At 41.9% G+C, this 19592-nt stretch overlaps 1 protein-coding gene across 1 annotated transcript in view; it reads right to left on the minus strand.

Annotated features, from left to right (window-relative positions):
* The window catches only part of LOC129812928 (E3 ubiquitin-protein ligase pellino homolog 2), a 30194-nt gene that overhangs the window by 9815 nt on the left and 787 nt on the right, over nt 1-19592 (minus strand). The window contains exons 2-3 of the mRNA XM_055864915.1: nt 9439-9568; nt 616-717 (exon numbers count right to left, since the gene is read on the minus strand). Coding sequence (XP_055720890.1) covers nt 616-717; nt 9439-9568 — 232 coding nt within the window. The remainder of the gene's footprint in view (nt 1-615; nt 718-9438; nt 9569-19592) is intronic.

The raw sequence follows: 19592 nt of genomic DNA on the forward strand, positions 1-19592 counted from the left end.
CCATGTTCATCATTTTGGTATTGAGATTTACTAATATGATTTTCAGTTTGTAGAGTTGAAGATCAAACTGTCTGAAGTGTCAAACGTTGTTTTAGTAGGCCAACGTTTGTCCTTGAGTGGGTTTTAAACAGCTCTCTGCTGGGTATGGCTTTTGTTTACTTAGTGGCATTTGCAGACACAATAAAGGTTAGAATGTAAAGCGTGTCTGCAGCAGTAGAACGTCTCCCTGGTGGGAGTGGAGCGGTCTCTGTGGTGTAGATTAACGCTAGGTGGAGAACAGCGTGCAGAACAGAACACGTGTTCACTTGAGGAAAGGAGAGTGGTGAGAAGACAAAGAAAGTGGGACAGACGGTCACAGAGAGACCACAGTGCTATAGAAACACTGCCCAGCTTCGTAGCAAACAACTCCATGAGGAAGACAGACTTCATTAAAGATTTACATAAAACAGACCAGAGTTTTGTTAAAAATGCATGAACATGAAATGTATATTACTAAGCAGATTGCCTTATAAACTTGTAGTTTGAGGGTTTTCAGTAAAATTAACAATGAAATGTACATAATCTGATTAATTTAGACCAATGGATCACCTGGAATATTGAAACGGGTGGATTTACCTGAAACATGTCTGTGTCTTTGTCATGGCAGTATTCCACCACTACTGTCTGGTTCCTGGACAGAGTGTAGGAAATACTGTGCTGCCCTTTGCAGTTCACCGCCTGAAACAACAGCAGCATCAGATCAAAAGATGCATTCTACACATGCATATAATGGACTGATAATGACAGTAATCTTACATTGAAACCCTTAATAGGGTATTATGTAATTTGTAAATTACAATAATGTATGAGCTCATTACTAATGAAATCATACAAACCTATTGAAACAAAGGGCTTCTTCAGTGCTATAAAAAGGTGATCAAATCAAATGTTTAGTCACACTCGCTGAATACAACAGGTGTAAACATTACCATGAAATGCTTACTTACAAGCCCTTAACCAACAATGCAGTTAAGAAAAATATTTACGAAATAAACTAAAGTAAAAAATAAAAGAGCAACAAAATAACAATAACGAGGCTATATACAGGGGTTAATAGTAGAGAGTCAATGTGCGGGGGTACAGGTTAGTCGAAGTAATATGTACATGTAGGTAGGGGTAAAGTGACTGCATAGATAATAAACAGCGAGTAGCAGCAGCGTAAAAAAAAAAAAAAGGGGGTGGGGGGGGGGGGGGGTCAATGCAAATAGTCCGGGTAGCCATTTGATTAGCTATTTGATTAGTCTAATGGGTTGGGGGTAGAAGCTGTTAAGAAGCCTTTTGGACCTAGACTTGGCGCTCCGGTACCACTTTCCGTGCGGTAGCAGAGAGAACAGTCTATGACTAGGGTGGCTGGAGTCTGACAATTTTTAGGGCCTCCCACTGACACCACCAGTGATGTACTGGGCCGTACACACTACTACCCTCTGTAGCGCCTTGCAGTCGTAGGCCGAGCAGTTACCATGCCAGGCGGTGATGCAACCAGTCAGGATGCTGTCGATGGTGCAGCTGTACAACTTTGAGGATCTGAGGACCCATGCCAAATCTTTTCAGTCACCTGAGGTTTTGTCGTGCCCTCTTCATGACTGTCTTGGTGTGTTTGGACCATGATAGTTCGTTGGTGATGTGGACACCAAGGAACTTGAAACTCTCGGCCCGCTCCACTTCAGCCCCATCGATGAGAATGGGGGTGTGCTCAGCCCTCCTTTTCCTGTAGTCCACGATCATCTCCTTTGTCTTGATCACGTTGAGGGAGAGGTTGTCCTGGCACCACACTGCCAGGTCTCGGACCTCCTTCCTATAGGCGGTCTCATCGTGTCATCAGCAAACTTAATGATGGTGTTGGAGTCGTGCTTGGCCACGCAGTCATGGGTGAACAGGGAGTACAGGAGGGGACAAAGCACACACCCCTGAGGAGCCCCTGTGTTGAGGATCAGTGTGGCAGATGTGTTGTTGCCTACCCTTACCACCTGGGCGCTGCCCGTCAGGAAGTCCAGGATCCAGTTGCAGAGGGAGGTGTTCAGTCTCAGGGTCCTTAGCTTAGTGATGAGCATCGAGGGCACTATGGTGTTGAACGCTGAGCTGTAATCAATGAACAGCATTTGCACGTAGGTGTTCCTTTTGTGTAGGTGGGAAAGGGCAGTGTTGAGTGCAATAGAGATTGCGTCATCTGTGGATCTGTTGGGGCAGTATGCAAATTGGAGTGGGTCTAGGGTTTCTGGGATGATGGTGTTGATGTGAGCCATGACCAGACTTTCACATCACGGCTACAGACGTGAGTGTTACAGGTCGGTAGTCATTTAGGCAGGTTACTATCAACCCGGTAACATCTGATGACCACTGTTTGTTCTCACAACATTAGATCAAAGAGCAGTCATGTGCCAGGGAGTCACGAAGGGAACTAATGCTTTCCGCAACCGCTCCGCCACTCGTGTTGAGGGAATCATTAGATGATTGCACAACCCCTTGATTATATCACTGGACAAAAACAAACAGGAGTTGGGACAGTAATACTCAGAACAGAACAGTAGGGATCAGTGTTCCTGTGATGTAACACTTCCATTACAGTGACCATGAACCGGCCTCTAGGCAGTCAACAAAGGCCAGGCTATCAGCTGAGCTTCGTGAAGGTGGATTCATTTCAAGCCTCTCAAACACAGCCCTGCAGCCACCCAAGCCCAGCCCTGCCCGCCACCCAGCCCATCCACTCTAAATCGGAATCTAAATTCCATTTCCCCTAACAGCTCCATCACGCGAGCAAGGGAGAGGTAAAAGTGGGTCACTCACGATTGCTGTGTTGTGCAGCTGCAGAAAAAAAAGTTAACAAAAAGAGATCCTGTAGCGAGATATACAGGGGCTTGTCTTAACACAAAGCACACTGCCAACATCCATCCACCGGTGTCTGTCTGGGCTTAGATACAGTTTATACTCAGTCACAGCCCTCCCACTACACTAGGCACGGTCTACATACAAGCCACGCTACAGGGGTCTGCAGGAGTAAGAAACATCAACCATGATAGAGTTAACTAACATTTTCAACAGAACATTTGGTTCTCCTTTTGGATTTCCGCATATCCAGTGCTAAAGTCCCACTAAAACCCCACGCAACCAAATGAGATCTGGAGAACGAAGAGGCCTAAACCGTATGTTAGGGAACACCCAAAGGAACACACACACACCCAGACAGACCCCTCTAATTGAGATCAAGTGGGCAGATTAGAGAGCAAGGCAGGATTTGAATAGGAGTCTGGCAATGGCAGAGATCCTCATTATCTACTAGTGTGTGCATAGCCCCACTCACCCAGTCAGCTTTCTCATTATGTTCACATGGCGTGTGTGTCTTGAGTGAAAAACGCATTCCTGCTGAGTGAGAGAAGGCATCGGGGGACACACACGGATATCCATAATAGTTGCCCTTTCAAATCTCTGCTTTCAAATAGAACTCTGTGCTGGCTCAAGGACGATAGGTATGTTGAACTCATTCACTGACAACAGTGGTAGGCTACGGAGGGCCACAAAAGGGAGAATTTCAAAACAAGGTTCCCTTTCTTGCCTGCCAGAAAGAACAGCCATTTCATCTCTGTGTACAGCTGTGAGCGGAAGGTCAGCCAACTGCAACAACTTCCTCCTCACTTCACCCGCTAAACCAAGCTTAATACAGGCCCTGATACCAGGGTGCTAGCAGAGGGAAAGGGGAGGTGAAGGTGCTGGGGGGTTAATAAAGCCCCATCAACTTAAAACAGACAGTACATGACCTCCTACATAAACCTAACTTGTTCTAATGTGGTGTGTCATGTAGGGCTGTCTACGACTCAAACTCTGTCGATTGAGAATCTGGTCGAAATTTTAAAACGTATTTTTCCACAGACACATCCTATATGTTTTAATCAAATCAACTATATACACTGAGCTTGTCTGATGCTTTAAGCGCTATGCTTGATGAAATAATGACACAAAAATGACTAGAGGGATTCCGACCGCAATTGATTTGATTGTACCAGGCCCAGACTTGCTGTGCTGTGTAAAAAAAGAAAAATGACTGACTAGCACCCGTTGTCGGTCTCTCCTCCCTGCTGTAGCGACCACAGAACATCAAGTGTTTGTCACGCTGTTGCTGAAGCTGCAACATAATTACAGCCATTTGACTGAAACGTTTTGTTACTGAAATCCCTCATTTGTTTAGGAAAAACATTCTCTATTCCCTCAACCCTTGCTCTCTTCACGTGATATGTATGCATCGCATGCACATGACCAATAAGGTCTGACTTATAGCATATCAATAAATAGGTTATAACAAACTCCGAACACACGAAGAGGACGTTACAAATAAACTCTAAATGGCAGAATGTTCACTGGTTGCTCTGTGGAAAAAATTTGACTAGTTGTGGAAAATACTGGAGATCAAGAAAAAGAAGGTAAGAAACAAGCACTGCATGCATATTATAGATTACAATATAATTGTTTGACCATTTGGAACAATGTAAACACGAAATAAATTAAAAGCGTACCAGAAAGTCTGTTGTTTAATAAGCCTTTATTACAGCAAAGACTAAAAAGTCTCATGCATTTTTTATTTAATCAGGTAAGCTAGTTGAGAACAAGTTCTCATTTGCGACCTGGTCAAGATAAAGCAAAGCAGTGTGACACAAACACAGAGTTACACATGGAATAAACAAGCGTACAGTCAATAACACAATAGAAAAAAATAAAGTCTATATACAGTGTGTGCGAATGGCGTGAGGTGGTAAGGCAATAAATTGGTCATAGTAGCGAAGTAATTACAATTTAGCAGATTAACACTGGAGTGATAAATGAGCAGATGATGATGTGCAAGTAGAGATACTGGTGTGCAAAAGAGCAGAAGAGTAAATAAAAACAATATGGGGACGAGGTAGGTAGATTGGGTGGGCTATTTACAGATGGACTATGTACAGCTGCAGAGATCAGTTAGCTGCAAAGATAGCTGATGTTTAAAGTTAGTGAGGGAAATATAAGGCTCCAGCTTCAGCGATTCTTGCAATTCATTCCAGTAACTGGCAGCAGAGAACTGGAAGGAAAGGCGGCCAAATCAGGTGTTAGCTTTGGGGATGACCAGTGTGATATACCTGCTGGAGCGCATGCTACGAGTGGGTGTTGTTATCGTGACCAGTGAGCTGAGATAAGGTGGAGCTTTACCTAGCATAGACTTATAGATGACCTGGAGCCAGTGGGTCTGGCGACGAAGTGAGGGCCAGCCGACTAGAGCATACAGGTCGCAGTGGTGGCTGGTATAAGGGGCCTTGGTAACAAAACGGATGGCACTGTGATAGCAAACTGGATGCAGTTTGCTAAGTAGAGTATCGGAAGCTATTTTGTAGATGACGTCGCCGAAGTCGAGGATCGGTAGGATAGTCAGTTTTATGAGGGTACGTTTGGCAGCGTGAGTGAAGGAGGCTTTGTTGCAAAATATAAAGTCGATTCTAGATTTGATTCTGGATTGGAGATGCTTAATATGAGTCTGGAAGGAGAGTTTAGTCTAGCCAGACCCCTAGGTATTTGTAGTTGTCCACATATTCTAAGTCATAACCGTCCAGAGTAGTGATGCTAGTCGGGCGGGCGGGTGCGGGCAGCGAACGGTTGAAAAGCATGCATTTGGTTTTACTAGCGTTTAAGAGCAGCTGGAGGCCACAGAAGGAGTGTTGTATGGCATTGAAGCTCGTTTGGAGGTTTGTTAACACAGTGTCCAAAGAAGGGCCAGATGTATACAGAATGGTGTCGTCTGCGTAGAGGTGGATCAGGGAATCACCCGCAGCAAGAGCAACATCATTGATATATACAGAGAAAAGAGTCGGCCTGAGACTGCCAGAGGTCCGGACAACAGGCCCTCCGACTTGACACACTGAACTCTATTTGCGAAGTAGTTGGTGAACCAGACGAGGCAGTCATTTGAGAAACCAAGGCAGTTGAGTCTGCCGATAAGAATACGGTGATTGACAGAGTCGAAAACCTTGGCCAGGTCGATGAAGACGGCTGCACAGTACTGTCTTTTATCGATGGAGGTTATGATATCGTTTAGTACCTTGAGCGTGGCTGAGGTGCACCCGTGACCAGCTCGGAAACCGGATTGCACAGCGGAGAAGGTACGGTGGGATTCGAAATGGTCAGTGATCTGTTTATTAACTTGGCTTTCGAAGACTTTAGAAAGGCAGGGCAGGATGGATATAGGTCTATAACAGTTTGGGTCGAGTGTCACCCCCTTTGAAGAGGGGGATGACCGCGGCAGCTGTCCAATCTTTAGGGATTGCGGACGATACGAAAGAGAGGTTGAACAGACTGGTAATAGGGGTTGCAACAACGGCGGCAGATAATTTTAGAAAGAGAGGGTCCAGATTGTCTAGCCCAGCTGATTTGTACGGGTCCAGGTTTTGCAGCTCTTTCAGAACATCTGCAAACTGGATTTGGGTGAAGGAGAAGCTGGGGAGGCTCAGGCAAGTAGCTGCGGGGGGGCGGAGCTGTTTGCCGGGGTTGGGGTAGCTAGGAGGAAAGCATGGCCAGCCGTAGAGAAATGCTTATTGAAATTTCGATAATCATGGATTTATCGGTGGTGACCGTGTTACCTAGCTTCAGTGCAGTGGATAGCTGGGAGGTGCTGCTATTGTTCTCCATGGACTTTACAGTGTCCCAAAACGTTTTGGAGTTTGTGCTACAGGATTCAAATTTCTGTTTGAAAAAGCTAGCCTTTGCTTTCCTGACTGACTGCGTGTATTGGTTCCTGACTTCCCTGAACAGTTGCATTTTGCGGGGACTATTCGATGCAATTGTCAAAACGGAACACTTTATTTATTGTTTACGCTAATTATTCAAGGGTCACTTATTTTATTTAAAATAAGTATTGAAATATAGGCCTACGTAAATTACAGGATTAAGAATAAACAGCACGTGCTCTAAGGCCTACGGCGGATATACAAGGCTGCTATACTAAGCCTTCTAATGATATTGCTTCTTATAAAGGATCATAATAGTAATGATAACAAGGAGATCAAGAAAAAGGAGGGTTATTATTGTTAATATCATTTCTGACCATTTGAAAGTGTAAACACCAAATACATAACACCAGAGAGCCTGTTTTTTTTTTTTTTATGTTATCAACCGACGTGTTGTGAGGGTTGATGCTCACTGAATCAGTAGACTATTAAACAAACACTCAAACTGCCAACACTAGCAAGATCTGTCTTATTTCTGTTGATACACTACATGACCAAAAGTATGTGGACACATGCTCATCAAAAAATCTCATTCCAAAAGCATGGGATTGAATATGGAGTTGGTCCCCCCTTTACTGCTATAACAGCCTCCACTTCTGGGAAGGTTTTCCACTAGATGTTGAAACATTGTTGCGGGGACTTGCTTCCATTCAGCCACAGGAGCATTAGTGAGTTTGGGCACAGATGTTGGGCAATTAGTCCTGGCTCGCAGTCAGCGTTCCAATTCATCCAAAAGGTGTTCGATGGGGTTAAGGTCAGGGCTCTGTGCAGGACAGTCAAGTTCTTCCACACTAATCTCAATAAGCCATTTCTGTCTGGACCTCGCTTTGTGCACAGGGACATTGTCCTGCTGAAACAGGATAGGGCAATCCCAAAACTGTTGCCACAAAGTTGGAAGCACAGAATCGTCTGGAATGCCATTGTATGCTGTAGTTTTAAGATTTCCCTTCACTGGAACTAAGGGCCCTAGCTTGAACCATGAAAAACAGTCCCAGACCATTATTCCTCCACCAAACTTCACAGTTGGCATTATGCATTGGGGCAGGTAGCGTGTTCCTGACATCCCCCAAACGCAAATTCATCCGACACTAGGCACTGCGCATGGTGATCTTAGGCTTGTATGCGGCTGCTCGGCCATGGAAACCCATTTCATGAAGCTCCCGGCGAACAGTTCTTGTGTTGACGTTGCTTTCAGAGGCAGTTTGGAACTCGGTAGTGAGAGTTGCAACCGAGGACAGACAATTTGCTTCAGCGGTCCCGTTCTGTGAGTTTGTGTGGCCTACCACTTCGCGACTGAGCCGTTGTTGCTCCTAGATGTTTCAACTTCACAATAACAGCACTTGACAAGGGCATCTCTAGCAGGGCAGAAATTTGACAAACTGACTTGTTGGAAAAGTGGCATGCTATGACGGTGCCACATTGAAAGTCACTGAGCTCTTCAGTAAGGTAATTTTACTGCCAATGTTTGTCTATGAGATAGCATGGCTGTGTGCTCGATTTAATACAACTGTCAGCAACAAGTGTTGCTGAAATAACAACTCTACTAATTTGAAGGTGTGTGCACATCATTTGTATATATATATGGATCATTTAAAAAGCCAGGCACATTTAACAGTTAAGACTATATATTATAGACCAAATTAAGTTGGGGTTTCCTCTCCTCAATTGTCCTAGACAATTAAAGCAAGGGCTGTTTTCTCGTCTTCTTACACCAATGCTGCCTCTGACGCATTGTTCTCAACATCAATATGCTGGTTAACTTTGCTATTATCCACATTGCAACATTGTCTACTAAAAGGCACTAATTCAACACCGCACTTATGTTTCAGAACCGCGGACAGCGACCGCTATCAAAAGTTAGAAAGCACATTTGTTATAAAATATGATTTTTTAGTGTTGCACCATTGACCTTAACCATATACAAATACAGTAGGACATGTCTTAAGAGTGATGACTGTGCCCTCCCCATGGCCTCCACAATGGATTAGACTCAGACAGAAACGAATCAGACAGGTGTCTGGTACACCGTTTTCTTTTTTTTGCAACTGCTCGACTAAAGAAATCTTGGTCGACCAACAGCCTATCGACCAAACAATCAACTAAATGGGGTCAGCCCTAGTGTCATGAAACAGCACAGACAAGAGCACAGTACAGTAAAGTAAACAGGCCGTCAGAGATTACGCAGCATTTATCAGCTAACAGCTAGCGCCTAACCTTCTCCCAGTAAGAGCAACCGGCCAGCAGACTTCACAGTCAGGCTACAGGGTGGGAGACCAACCCAGACTCGGGCCTGAAGCCAGAAGACGCAAACTTCAAAAAGGAGAAGTGCTCCGAAATGTGTGCTTGATTTATCTAGGAGAACAATTGCAAGAAGGCAGACATATACAGGATTGGGCAGTTTACTGGCTGCAGTCTGCAGCTTTTGTGTAGTAAATGTCACAGATCTATCAATAGAGCAGCAATATTTTCTTGACTGGGATTCCAAAGTAGATACATTAAAAATCTTATTTGTGTGCAATTATTTTTTTTTTTTTTAATGACTATCAACTTGATAAGTGGGGTCATAACATATTAATGAGAACTCATCAAGTATTAATCCAACCAATTACTTAGTTCATTCATGAATAGCCTACATGCGTAGGCTAGGTTCCTGGTTTACCTTGCTGGCCTGTGGTGTGTTGAGGATATGGACGGTGCTGGGTTTAACACCGTTGGCTTTGCTTCTCTTGTACAGGGCAAAGCGGCTTTTCCTTCTGCCCCGGTCTCCGTTCGGGAGGGAGCCATTGTACCTGTCAGAAAGAAGAGGAGAAAGACGTGAGTTTTCAACATTTGAGACAAGGGGAATTAATTGTCCACAAAGGGTCGGTAAACATATGCTTCCAGGAGAGAAAAGGTCTTACAGAATATGTTACAGAACACGCATGTCTGGAAATGAATGTGCGATGAATAATAAGTTGTGTTCCTGGAAATCACATTCATTTTATTTGTGATATAAGCATCACCTTGGATTATTAGAGTTATTACATAATGCACTTTAAATGCTTTCCCTGTCTAAGCTAGCCACGATGTAGCTCGACCTGTTGATCTACACTAGCCTGTAGCAGAGCAGAGTTTTTAATGTGCGTCAGGTCTCCTGCTGCCCTTTACAGGACTGTCTAGACCGGCGAGGCTCTCTGACTCACATAAAGGTTCAACAGCGTAATAGCTCTACCGTATTAGTCACAATAACTTGGAACCTGAACTGGCTGACTCTTAAAAACACAGGACAAAAAAATGGCCTCATCATAACAATTGTGTGGTTCACAATTCCATCTTGGTGCACCCTTGTGATGCCCAGTCTCAGTCTGCTGTTACTACACGCCTGGTCTGCCTGGTGAATGGAGACGCCCCTTCCAGAACAATTACACCCACCAGCTGGCCCCTACAGCTGGGAAACCCCATGCTCTCCTCCCATCCAACACAGGCCTATCACCCACCCACAATGATCGTGCAAATAAGAGAATTCAGACTGACACGTAGACTGAGATCACAGAATTTCAGAATGAATTATGTTCACTAAGTAAATCACCTTTATTTTAATTAGTGAATGGGCTAAACAACAAACGACTACTGTAATCCCCAAAGCCCACTTAATGCAACACTGATGCAACAGCAGCGAGCGACTACCACCCCCCCATACTCCTCCGTCCTGCCCAGGCCACCTGTCCCCACAGCCAGGCAAACACATTGCCTCAGTCAGAACAGGGTAGAGCTGGTCTGCTCGACACAACCCTCTTACAGGGGAATATGTTATCTCTGCCATTACTGACTGACTGCACATGAGTACGATCAATATGAAACAAGTCACAACCGCAGTGATCAGTTCACAATCAGGCAGGATCAATTGCACTCTTCTGTTAGCCATCGGCAGCCACCTGTCTCTAAAGCGATTATTGTCCTTGGTACCAGTCAATACCATTGCCTTTGTACCAGGCGATGTCAGAGAAAGTCCCTAAAAATTCCAAAGATTCCAGCCACCCAAATCATAAACTGTTCTCTCTACTACTGCACAGCAAGCAGGACCGATGCACCATGTCTGGAACCAACAGGACACTGAACAGCTTCTACCCCCAAGCTATAAAGATGGCTATAAAGTTAAATAGCTACCTGGACTACAGTGAGATCCAAAAGGTATTGGGACAGTGACACATTTTTGTTGTTTTAGCTCTGTTCTCCAACACTTTGGATTTGAAATGAAATAACGGACGATGATGTTAAAGTGCAGACTGTCAGCTTTAATTTGAGGGTACTTTCATCCATACATGTTGCCGTTTCAGATTATTTTGTACACAAAAATAAATGTTAAATATTGTAGTGTCATTTGGAGTCACTTTTATTTTAAATAAGAATGTTTCTAAACACTTCTACATTATGTGGACGCTAGTAGGGTTTGGGCAGTATCCAGATGTTCATATCGTCCTATCGTCCTCTTATCCCTGGTTTAACGGTATTACCGGTTTAGTACACAAGGGGGCGCCAACAAAATGCATAAAAGCCCATTGGGCATCTATTAGCAGAATCCTAACAAAAGTTGCACAAGTAATAGCGAATTTTCATGGGGGCTGCTAGGTAAATAAAAAAGTTATACATATATAGGTAGGAGCTAACGAACGTCATTTTTTGTGAGTTTGGACATTTACAAGCGAATGTGAACCAGAGACATTGAGCAGCCTGTATACACGCTGTGTCTGTATGGAGTCTGGAGTCGCTAGGGCAACGGACCTGCCTGCTCGGAGAAGATGGGGAGGAGCAGACGGGCCCGAGAACAGAGAGGGGAAAAAAACAAGGAAATCAAAAGATAGCAGTGGCAGCTGTACAGATAACTCATTCAAAGAGCTTGTGACTTCTCAAACACGACAGAAAGCCAACACAATACCCTTTTCTAAGTATGTGGCTGAATTAATAACAAGTTAAACTTCGGGGTCACGTTAAAGCAGAATTCGTGTTTTTGACAGGAAAAAAAATACAACACATAAGAAATATCTTGCTGCGTTTTCTAAACGCAGATCTAAAATTCTTCTTATTGTAATTTCTGCTTGGCATCAGACTCAATTTGTGGTTCAGTTGCACTTCTCCACTTGGATGAGAATTCACGAACAGGTATTCTATCAGCAGACAGCGCTCTGACTGATGTGTAGCTAGACTACATACATGGGGCGGCAGCGTAGCCTAGTGGTTAGAGCGTTGGACTAGTAACCGAAAAGTTGCAAGATCGAATCCCCGAGCTGACAAGGTACAAATCTGTCGTTCTGCCCCTGATCAAGGCAGTTAACCCACTGTTCCTAGGCCGTTATTGAAAATAAGAATTTGTTCTTAACTGACATGCCTAGCAAAATAAATAAATAAATTCCCCAGTAAAATGCAAGACTAACTTTAAAACTTCTTTGTCAATAGGGGGTGCTGTTAGCACTTTGTAATAATTTCGTTCCCAAATTAAACTGCCTCGTACTCAATTCTTGCTGGTACAATATGCATATTATTATTACTATTGGATAGAAAACACTCTAGTTTCTAAAACCGTTTGAATTATATCTGTGAGTGAAACAGAACTGGACTTAGAGCAATTTTCCTATGAGGATGTGAGAATGCTGAAATCTGCAAGCTGTTCTGAGATCTGTTTATAAATCTGACTGTCTTCTATTGGTTGAGATGCACTGCATACGCCTTCCCCTGGATGTTAGCGAATAGTGAGACTTGAAATGGAGTCTCTACGCAGATCTGAAAGGTTATAAATGGCTTGGGAAGGAAGGGTCTGGTCTTTTCCCTCTTCGCTCTGACGCAGACCTTGGCATATCGTACTAGAACCTTCGGTTATAGCTCTTAGAAATATCCGGCTGTGTTTTTATTCGATATAGGCGCTAAAGACATCATAATGCTGTTATTTTAAAACGAAATATATCAGTTTGTCAGTATATTGCGATTTTCGGGTATTTACTTTTGTAGCGTTCTAGGGAGTTGGGTATCTCTGGCTTACATGCTAATGTTTACTGCTAATTGCAACGTTGAAGACGACATTCTACAACCGAGCAACGATTCTTTTGGACAAAGGACACCTTTCCCAAGATTCTGATGGGAGTTCATCAAAAAGTAAGAACTATTTATGCTGTTAATTCGTTGTTCTGTTGAAAAATGTAAAATGCATAAGCCGCCATTAATTTCAGTGCAATCTCGCTTTAACGCACGCTGTATGTTGTAGTAACGTTAATTTTAAAAATGTAACACAGCGATTGCACTAAGAACTAATGTATCTTTCATTTGCTGTCCAACCAGTATTTTTTTGTCAAGTTTATGATTATTTATCGATTAGAATAGGTGCCTCTCCCAAGATTTCTCCCGACATTTTCTTGGCAGCTTGGCTACTTTTCTCATTGTATAACCACGATTTGTGCCGCTAAATATGCACATTTTCGAACAAACTCTATATGCATTGTGTAATATGATGCTATAGGACTGTCATCTGAAGAATTCTGAGCAGGTCAGTGAAAAAATTAATATATTTTGGTGGTTTATACGTTATCGCTATTTTTGGCTTGAATCAATGCGGTTGTGTGGTTTGCTATTGTGGTAAGCTAATATAACGCTATATTATGTTTGCTGTAAAACACTACGAAAATCTGAAATATTGGCTGGATTCACAAGATCTGTGTCTTTCATTTGCTGTACGCTGTGTATTTTTCATAAATGTTTTATGACGAGTATTTAGGTAATACACGATGGTCTCTGTAGTTATTCTAGTTGCTTTGGGGAGAGTTGTGATGGTGGCTGCAATGGTAAACTATGATTTATACCTGAAATAGGCACATTTTTCTAACAAAACATATGCTATACAATAAATATGTTATCAGACTGTCATCTGATGAAGTTGTTTCTTGGTTAGTGGCTATTTATATCTTTATTTGGTCGAAATTGTGATAGCTACCTATGCAGGAAAAAAATGGTGGTGTAAAAAAAGTGGTGTCTTTTGCTAACATGGTTAGCTAATAGATTTACATATTGTGTCTTCCCTGTAAAACATTTTAAAAATCAGAAATGATGGCTGGATTCACAAGATGTGCATCTTTCATCTGGTGTCTTGGACTTGTGATTTAATGATATTTAGATGCTACTATTTACTTGTGACGCTATGCTAGGCTATGCTAGTCAGCTTTTTTTACTGATGGGGGTGCTCCCGGATCCGGGTTTGTGAGGAAGTAGAGGTTAAGAAAAACATTAGGAAATGCAGATGGCTACATTTTTTCTATGATAAACAGAAATTTGATGGCCATGCATAGTTTTTTTATGTATTTATTATTGTAAGCTCACTTAGCCTACATGTGTGGCTGCCAGCCAAATAGCATTGCACTTCTGTTGTCATCTGTGAAAGAAAACTATAGTTGCACGTCTCTGATCAATCTATCGAAGAAAAGAAGAAGAAAAAAAACACTTGACTATCAATACACTGTCAATACACAGCTCGACCCCTGTCAATACACAGCTCGACTCACCTGCCCCCCCTTCCTCCAGTCTCCTATCTACAAACAAACAAATGACTGGGGAACTAGAGTAAGCTTCATGATATGACAGGTGAAATGAAGAACGAAATCTTCATCTCCTAACATATTATACAAATTGACTGCAGGTATTTACTTAAAAAATAGCGAATAATATAAAAATGTATAGTTTCTAAATGTATTGACGCTATTTTCAAATACCCTGGTATACGGTATACCGCCAAGCCTAGATGCTACCATGATTAGGGATAATCATGAATGAATCGTGAATAATGATGAGTGAGAAAGTTAAGACGCACAAATATCATACCCCGAAGACATGCTAACCTCTCACCAATGCAATAACAGGGGAGAGTAGCATTTTGGGGGTCTGATATTTATGCCTCAATTTCCACACATCATTATCTCTAATCATGGTAGCATCCACATGAATGTAGAAGTATTTATAAACATTCTATTCACTATAGTCCTGTGTGGCTCAGTTGGTTGAGCATGGTGCTTGCAATGCCAGGGTTGTGGGTTTGATTCCCACGGGGGACCAGTATGAAAAAAGTATGAAAATATATGCACTCACTACTGTAAGTCACTCTGGATAAGTGTCTGCTAAATTACTCAAATGTACTGTAAAAGTGACTCCAAAATGATAATAAATCATTTCTATTGGGCACAAAATAATCTGAGAAAACCAAAACAACCAGCAAATGTATCCAACAAATGTGTAGAGTCACACGCTTGATGTAGTTGTTGAATGCGAAACCAAATACTTGGAAATTTTTAATACACTTAAGTGAATTTGTTCCATTACTTTTGGTCGCCTAAAATGGGGGGACTATGTACAACAAGTGCTATAATTTCTAAATGATTCACCTGATATGGATTACAAAATACCCTCAAATGAAAGCTGTCAGTCTGTACTTTAACCTCACAGTCATTGTAGAATTCCAAATCCGAAGTGCTGGAGTACAGAACCGAAAAAAAAAAATGAGTCACTGTCCCAATAATTTTGGAGTTCACTGTATGTGCATTGACCAGCCTTTGCATTAATTATTTTTGGACTACGCTGCTGCTACTGTTGCCCAGTCACTTTACCCATACCCATATGTACATATCTATCTCAATTACTTCATACCCCCGCACATCGACTCAGTACCCTGTGAATACAGGCAAGTTAACGTTACTCATTGTGTATGTATTCCTTGTGTTGTCTTCTATTACTTTTCTATTTCTCTCAACATTGTTGGGATGGGTATTTCACCGTTCGTAAACAACAGGTGTAGACTAAGCATGTGACATAAAAGTTTCTCTCCCTAGCTTGATGCTACTGGGCCATAACATCCCTCCCCCACTCCAGTTAAGCCATTTGGGGTCAGATGGGACGACTAAACATAAATACCAGTCCATTAACAATCTTTAAGGACAGGAAGTGAAGTGTGTAATGTCACCTGGAGCCATCTTCATCGTTGCATTAGCTGGGACAGCATCTGTGCTGTAGCTATTGTAATCCCTTTCCCTTTTGACCTGGGCCAGACAGATAGCGGATTTTACTTTTGGATAATAGCAGGGATTAGACTAGAGACTGAGCATCCCAGTCCACCAGCCTTGCCATTCACAGGAAAGAGTCATCCGCACTCCCCTAGTCACTGTGACAGAGTTGAGGGGGCTTTAGATCACAACCAGTCCAAACTGTGACAATGTACAGCAACAGTTCTGGTTCATCCTCAACAGCAGACGTCATCTACAGTTAGTCACCACCCTCCCGTATTGGTGGTTTGGAGGTCTGTGCTCCACCTACCCGGAGAAGTCCCAGTCGAATACAAGCTTCCCTCACAGAGCCGTTCCTAGGAGACTCACAATGCAGTCAATAGCTTCAGTCCCACAGGCACAATGAATAGACAGAGAGGGGACTGAGGAGAGGCAGAGGCTGTATCCTGATCAATCCCTATTTTCATTCCATAAGACCCACTCACCCAGCCGGCCCGCTGCCAGGAAAAGCATCTATGCCACCACCAGTTTAAGACAAACCCGTGTGAGAACGGCTATTAAAAAAAATAGGTCTTGTATGCTCTACTTTGCACTGTTCATCTTTCCCTCGATCCTGACTAGTCTCCCAGTCCCTGCCACTGAAAAACATTCCCACAACATGATGCTGCCACCACCATGCTTCACCGTAGGGATTCAGGCCAAAGAGTTTAATCTTGGTTTTATCCAGTGATGTAAAGTATTTAAGTAAAAATACTTTAAAGTACTACTTAAGTATTCTTTTTGGGTATCTGTACTTTACCATTTATATTTTTGCCTACTTTTACTTCCCTACATTCCTAAAGAAAATAATGTACTTTTTACTCTATACATTTTCCTTGATACCCAAAAGTACTTGTTACATTTTGAAGGCTAAGTAGGACAGGAAAGTGGTCCAATTCATGCACTTATCAACAGTACATCCCTGGTCATCCCTACTGCCTCAGATCTGGCGGACTCACTAAACGCACATGCTTCCTTTGTAAATTATGTTGGAATGTTTTAATGTGCCTCTGGTTATCCGTTAAAAAAATATATATATATATATATATATATATAAATAAATAAAAATGGTGCCGTCTGGTTAGCTTAATTTAAGGAATTTTGGTAATTACATTTACTTTTCACACTTAAGTATATTTTAAACCAAATACTTTTACTCAAGTAGAATTTTACTGGGTGACTTTTGAGTAGTTTTCTATTAAGGTATCTTTACTTTTACTCAAGTATGACAATTGAGTACTTTTTCCAGCACTGGTTTTATCAGACCAAAGAACCTTATTTTTCATGGTCTAAGAGTCTTTTAGGTGCCTTTTACTGAGGAGAGCCTTCCGTCTGGTCACTGTACCATAAATGCCTGATTGGAGGAGTGCTGTAGAGATTGTCCTTCTGGAAGGTTCCATCTCCACAGAGAAACTCTAGAGCTCTGTCAGAGTGACAATCGGGTTCTTGGTCACCTCTCTGACCAAGGCCCTTCTTCCCCCGATTGCTCAGTTTGGCCAGGCAGCCAGCTCTAGGAAGAGTCTTGGTGGTTCCAAACTTCTTCCATTTAAGCATGAAGGCCACGGTGTTCTTGGGGACCATCAATGCCGCAGACATTTTTTGGTACCTTTCCCCGGATCTGTGCTTCGACACAATCTTGTCTCAGAGCTCTACGGACAATTCCTCCGACCTCACGGCTTGGTTTTTGCTCTGACATGCACTGTCAACTGTGGAACCTTATATAGACAAGTGTGTGCATTTCCAAATAAAGTCCAATCAATTTAATTTACCACAGGTGGACTCCAATCAAGTTGTAGAAATACAGTGGGCTTCTTAAAGAAAAACGAACAGGTCTGTGAGAGACGGAATTCTTACTGGTTGGTAGGTTATCAAATACTTATGTCATGCAATAAAATGCAAATTAATTACTTAAAAATCATACAATGTGATTTTCTGAATTTTTGTTTTAGATTCCATCTCTCACAGTTGAAGTGTACCTATGATAAAAAATTACAGACCTCTACATGCTTTGTAAGTAGGAAAACCTGCAAAATCGGCAGTGTATCAAATACTTGTTCTCCCCACTGTATCTCAAGGATGATCAATGGAAACAGGATGCACCTGAGCTCAGTTTCGTGTGTCGTAGCAAAGGGTCTGAATACTTATGTCAATAAGGTATTGTTTTTTTATTTGTAATAAAGGTTTTTTTAATGTAAAAACCTGTTTTTGCATTGTCATTATGGGATATTGTGTGTAGCTCAATTTCGAGTCTCATAGCAAAGGGTCTGAATACTTATATAAAGTAGCTATTTGTTATTTTTATTACATGTGCAAAAACTTATAAAAAATGTTTTTTTGCTTTGTCATTACGGGCTATTGTGTGTAGATTGAGTGAAAAGATGTATTTAATCAATTTTAGAATAAGGCTGTAACGTAACAAAATGTGGAAAAAGTCAAGGGGTCTAAATACTTTCTGAATGCACTGTATATTAACAATATCAGTAAATGATACAAAGTTCTATCTTGAAGTGATGGGAAGACCTACAGTAGCTACAGCACAGCAGCTTAAAGCTAGAGTCTGGGATCTGGGAATAATGGTCATTTCAACTATGGAACCATTGATTCTATTATTGGATAATATTATGTATAAATGTACACCAAGGGAATTCTTTGTCATACCTCATTTTATTAAGAGGATCAGATGGTGACAGGGGTCTCAGCAGGGTCAGGCAGCCAGGGAAGACCAGTCAGATACAACACTTTGTTCTCTCTGTGCAGCAAACACTGGACAAGCCAGATGCTATTTTAAAGCAACAAACCTCCAAAGTTGATTTCCAAACTGTATCAAGGGTTGATAGAGGCTTTTCCCAATGACACAAAATATGTCAAACAAAAATGTAAGGAAGAGCTGTTCATTTGTTAGGCAATTGCTTAAAGGTGCAACACAATATTTATTATTGAATTACCTTTGATTTAGCTCAGTCTTATTAATCACAAACATATGTAATATTTATATCTTACCTAGCTTAAAGAGTGTATGCATTTTTGCTGACTTTTTGTTCTAAATAGAGATGACATATTGGATTGTTTAAAAATGCAGGAAATTAGCTTTAGATGCCCAAAACCATTCTGGGGGAGGACCCCCAGACCCACGCCACTTTATGCCCCCCATCCACTTCTACGACCAAAGTGGCATCCCTGCTATCATCAATAGGTGCTAAATGTAGTTTTAGCATCTATGAATGGTATTACTACTTTCTGTATAGCATTTAATGTATAAACGGAACAAACATGTCCACTTGTGTTTTGGATGTTCCGAAAATATGTCAGTAAGAGATTAATCAAGGAGTCTTAAATTCCCTAAATGGCATTTGTATCGATTGAGAACATAGTTGCTGACTTTTTTTCTGTGGGTAGTGCTCCTGTCAGTTCAAAAAAAAGTTGTGAGCACTAAAACATTTCAACGACTATATTATCGCTGAATCAGTTTACATGAAAAATGTTTACAATAATAATAATAATAAAAAAGAGGGTTAAAATTGAGGACGTAGAAGTAGGCCTACATTAGCCTAAGTCTGAGCCTATTTAGAGTCGCGTGGAAACACTAGCATACTCTGATTCTATGAGAGATGACTTTAACGCGTAAGCAAAGCAACATGTTAGGAAAAAGTGAGGATTGGGGGATGGGGGAAATCGCCACTTCCGAATTCCTCATCCGACCCGAATCGAGTCATTACTTGTGAGCAACTTTTATTGGAACAAAAAAAAAACACAGGCGCTAAAC

This window comes from Salvelinus fontinalis, chromosome 16 (assembly GCF_029448725.1).
Source record: "Salvelinus fontinalis isolate EN_2023a chromosome 16, ASM2944872v1, whole genome shotgun sequence".
Lineage (NCBI taxonomy): Eukaryota > Metazoa > Chordata > Actinopteri > Salmoniformes > Salmonidae > Salvelinus > Salvelinus fontinalis.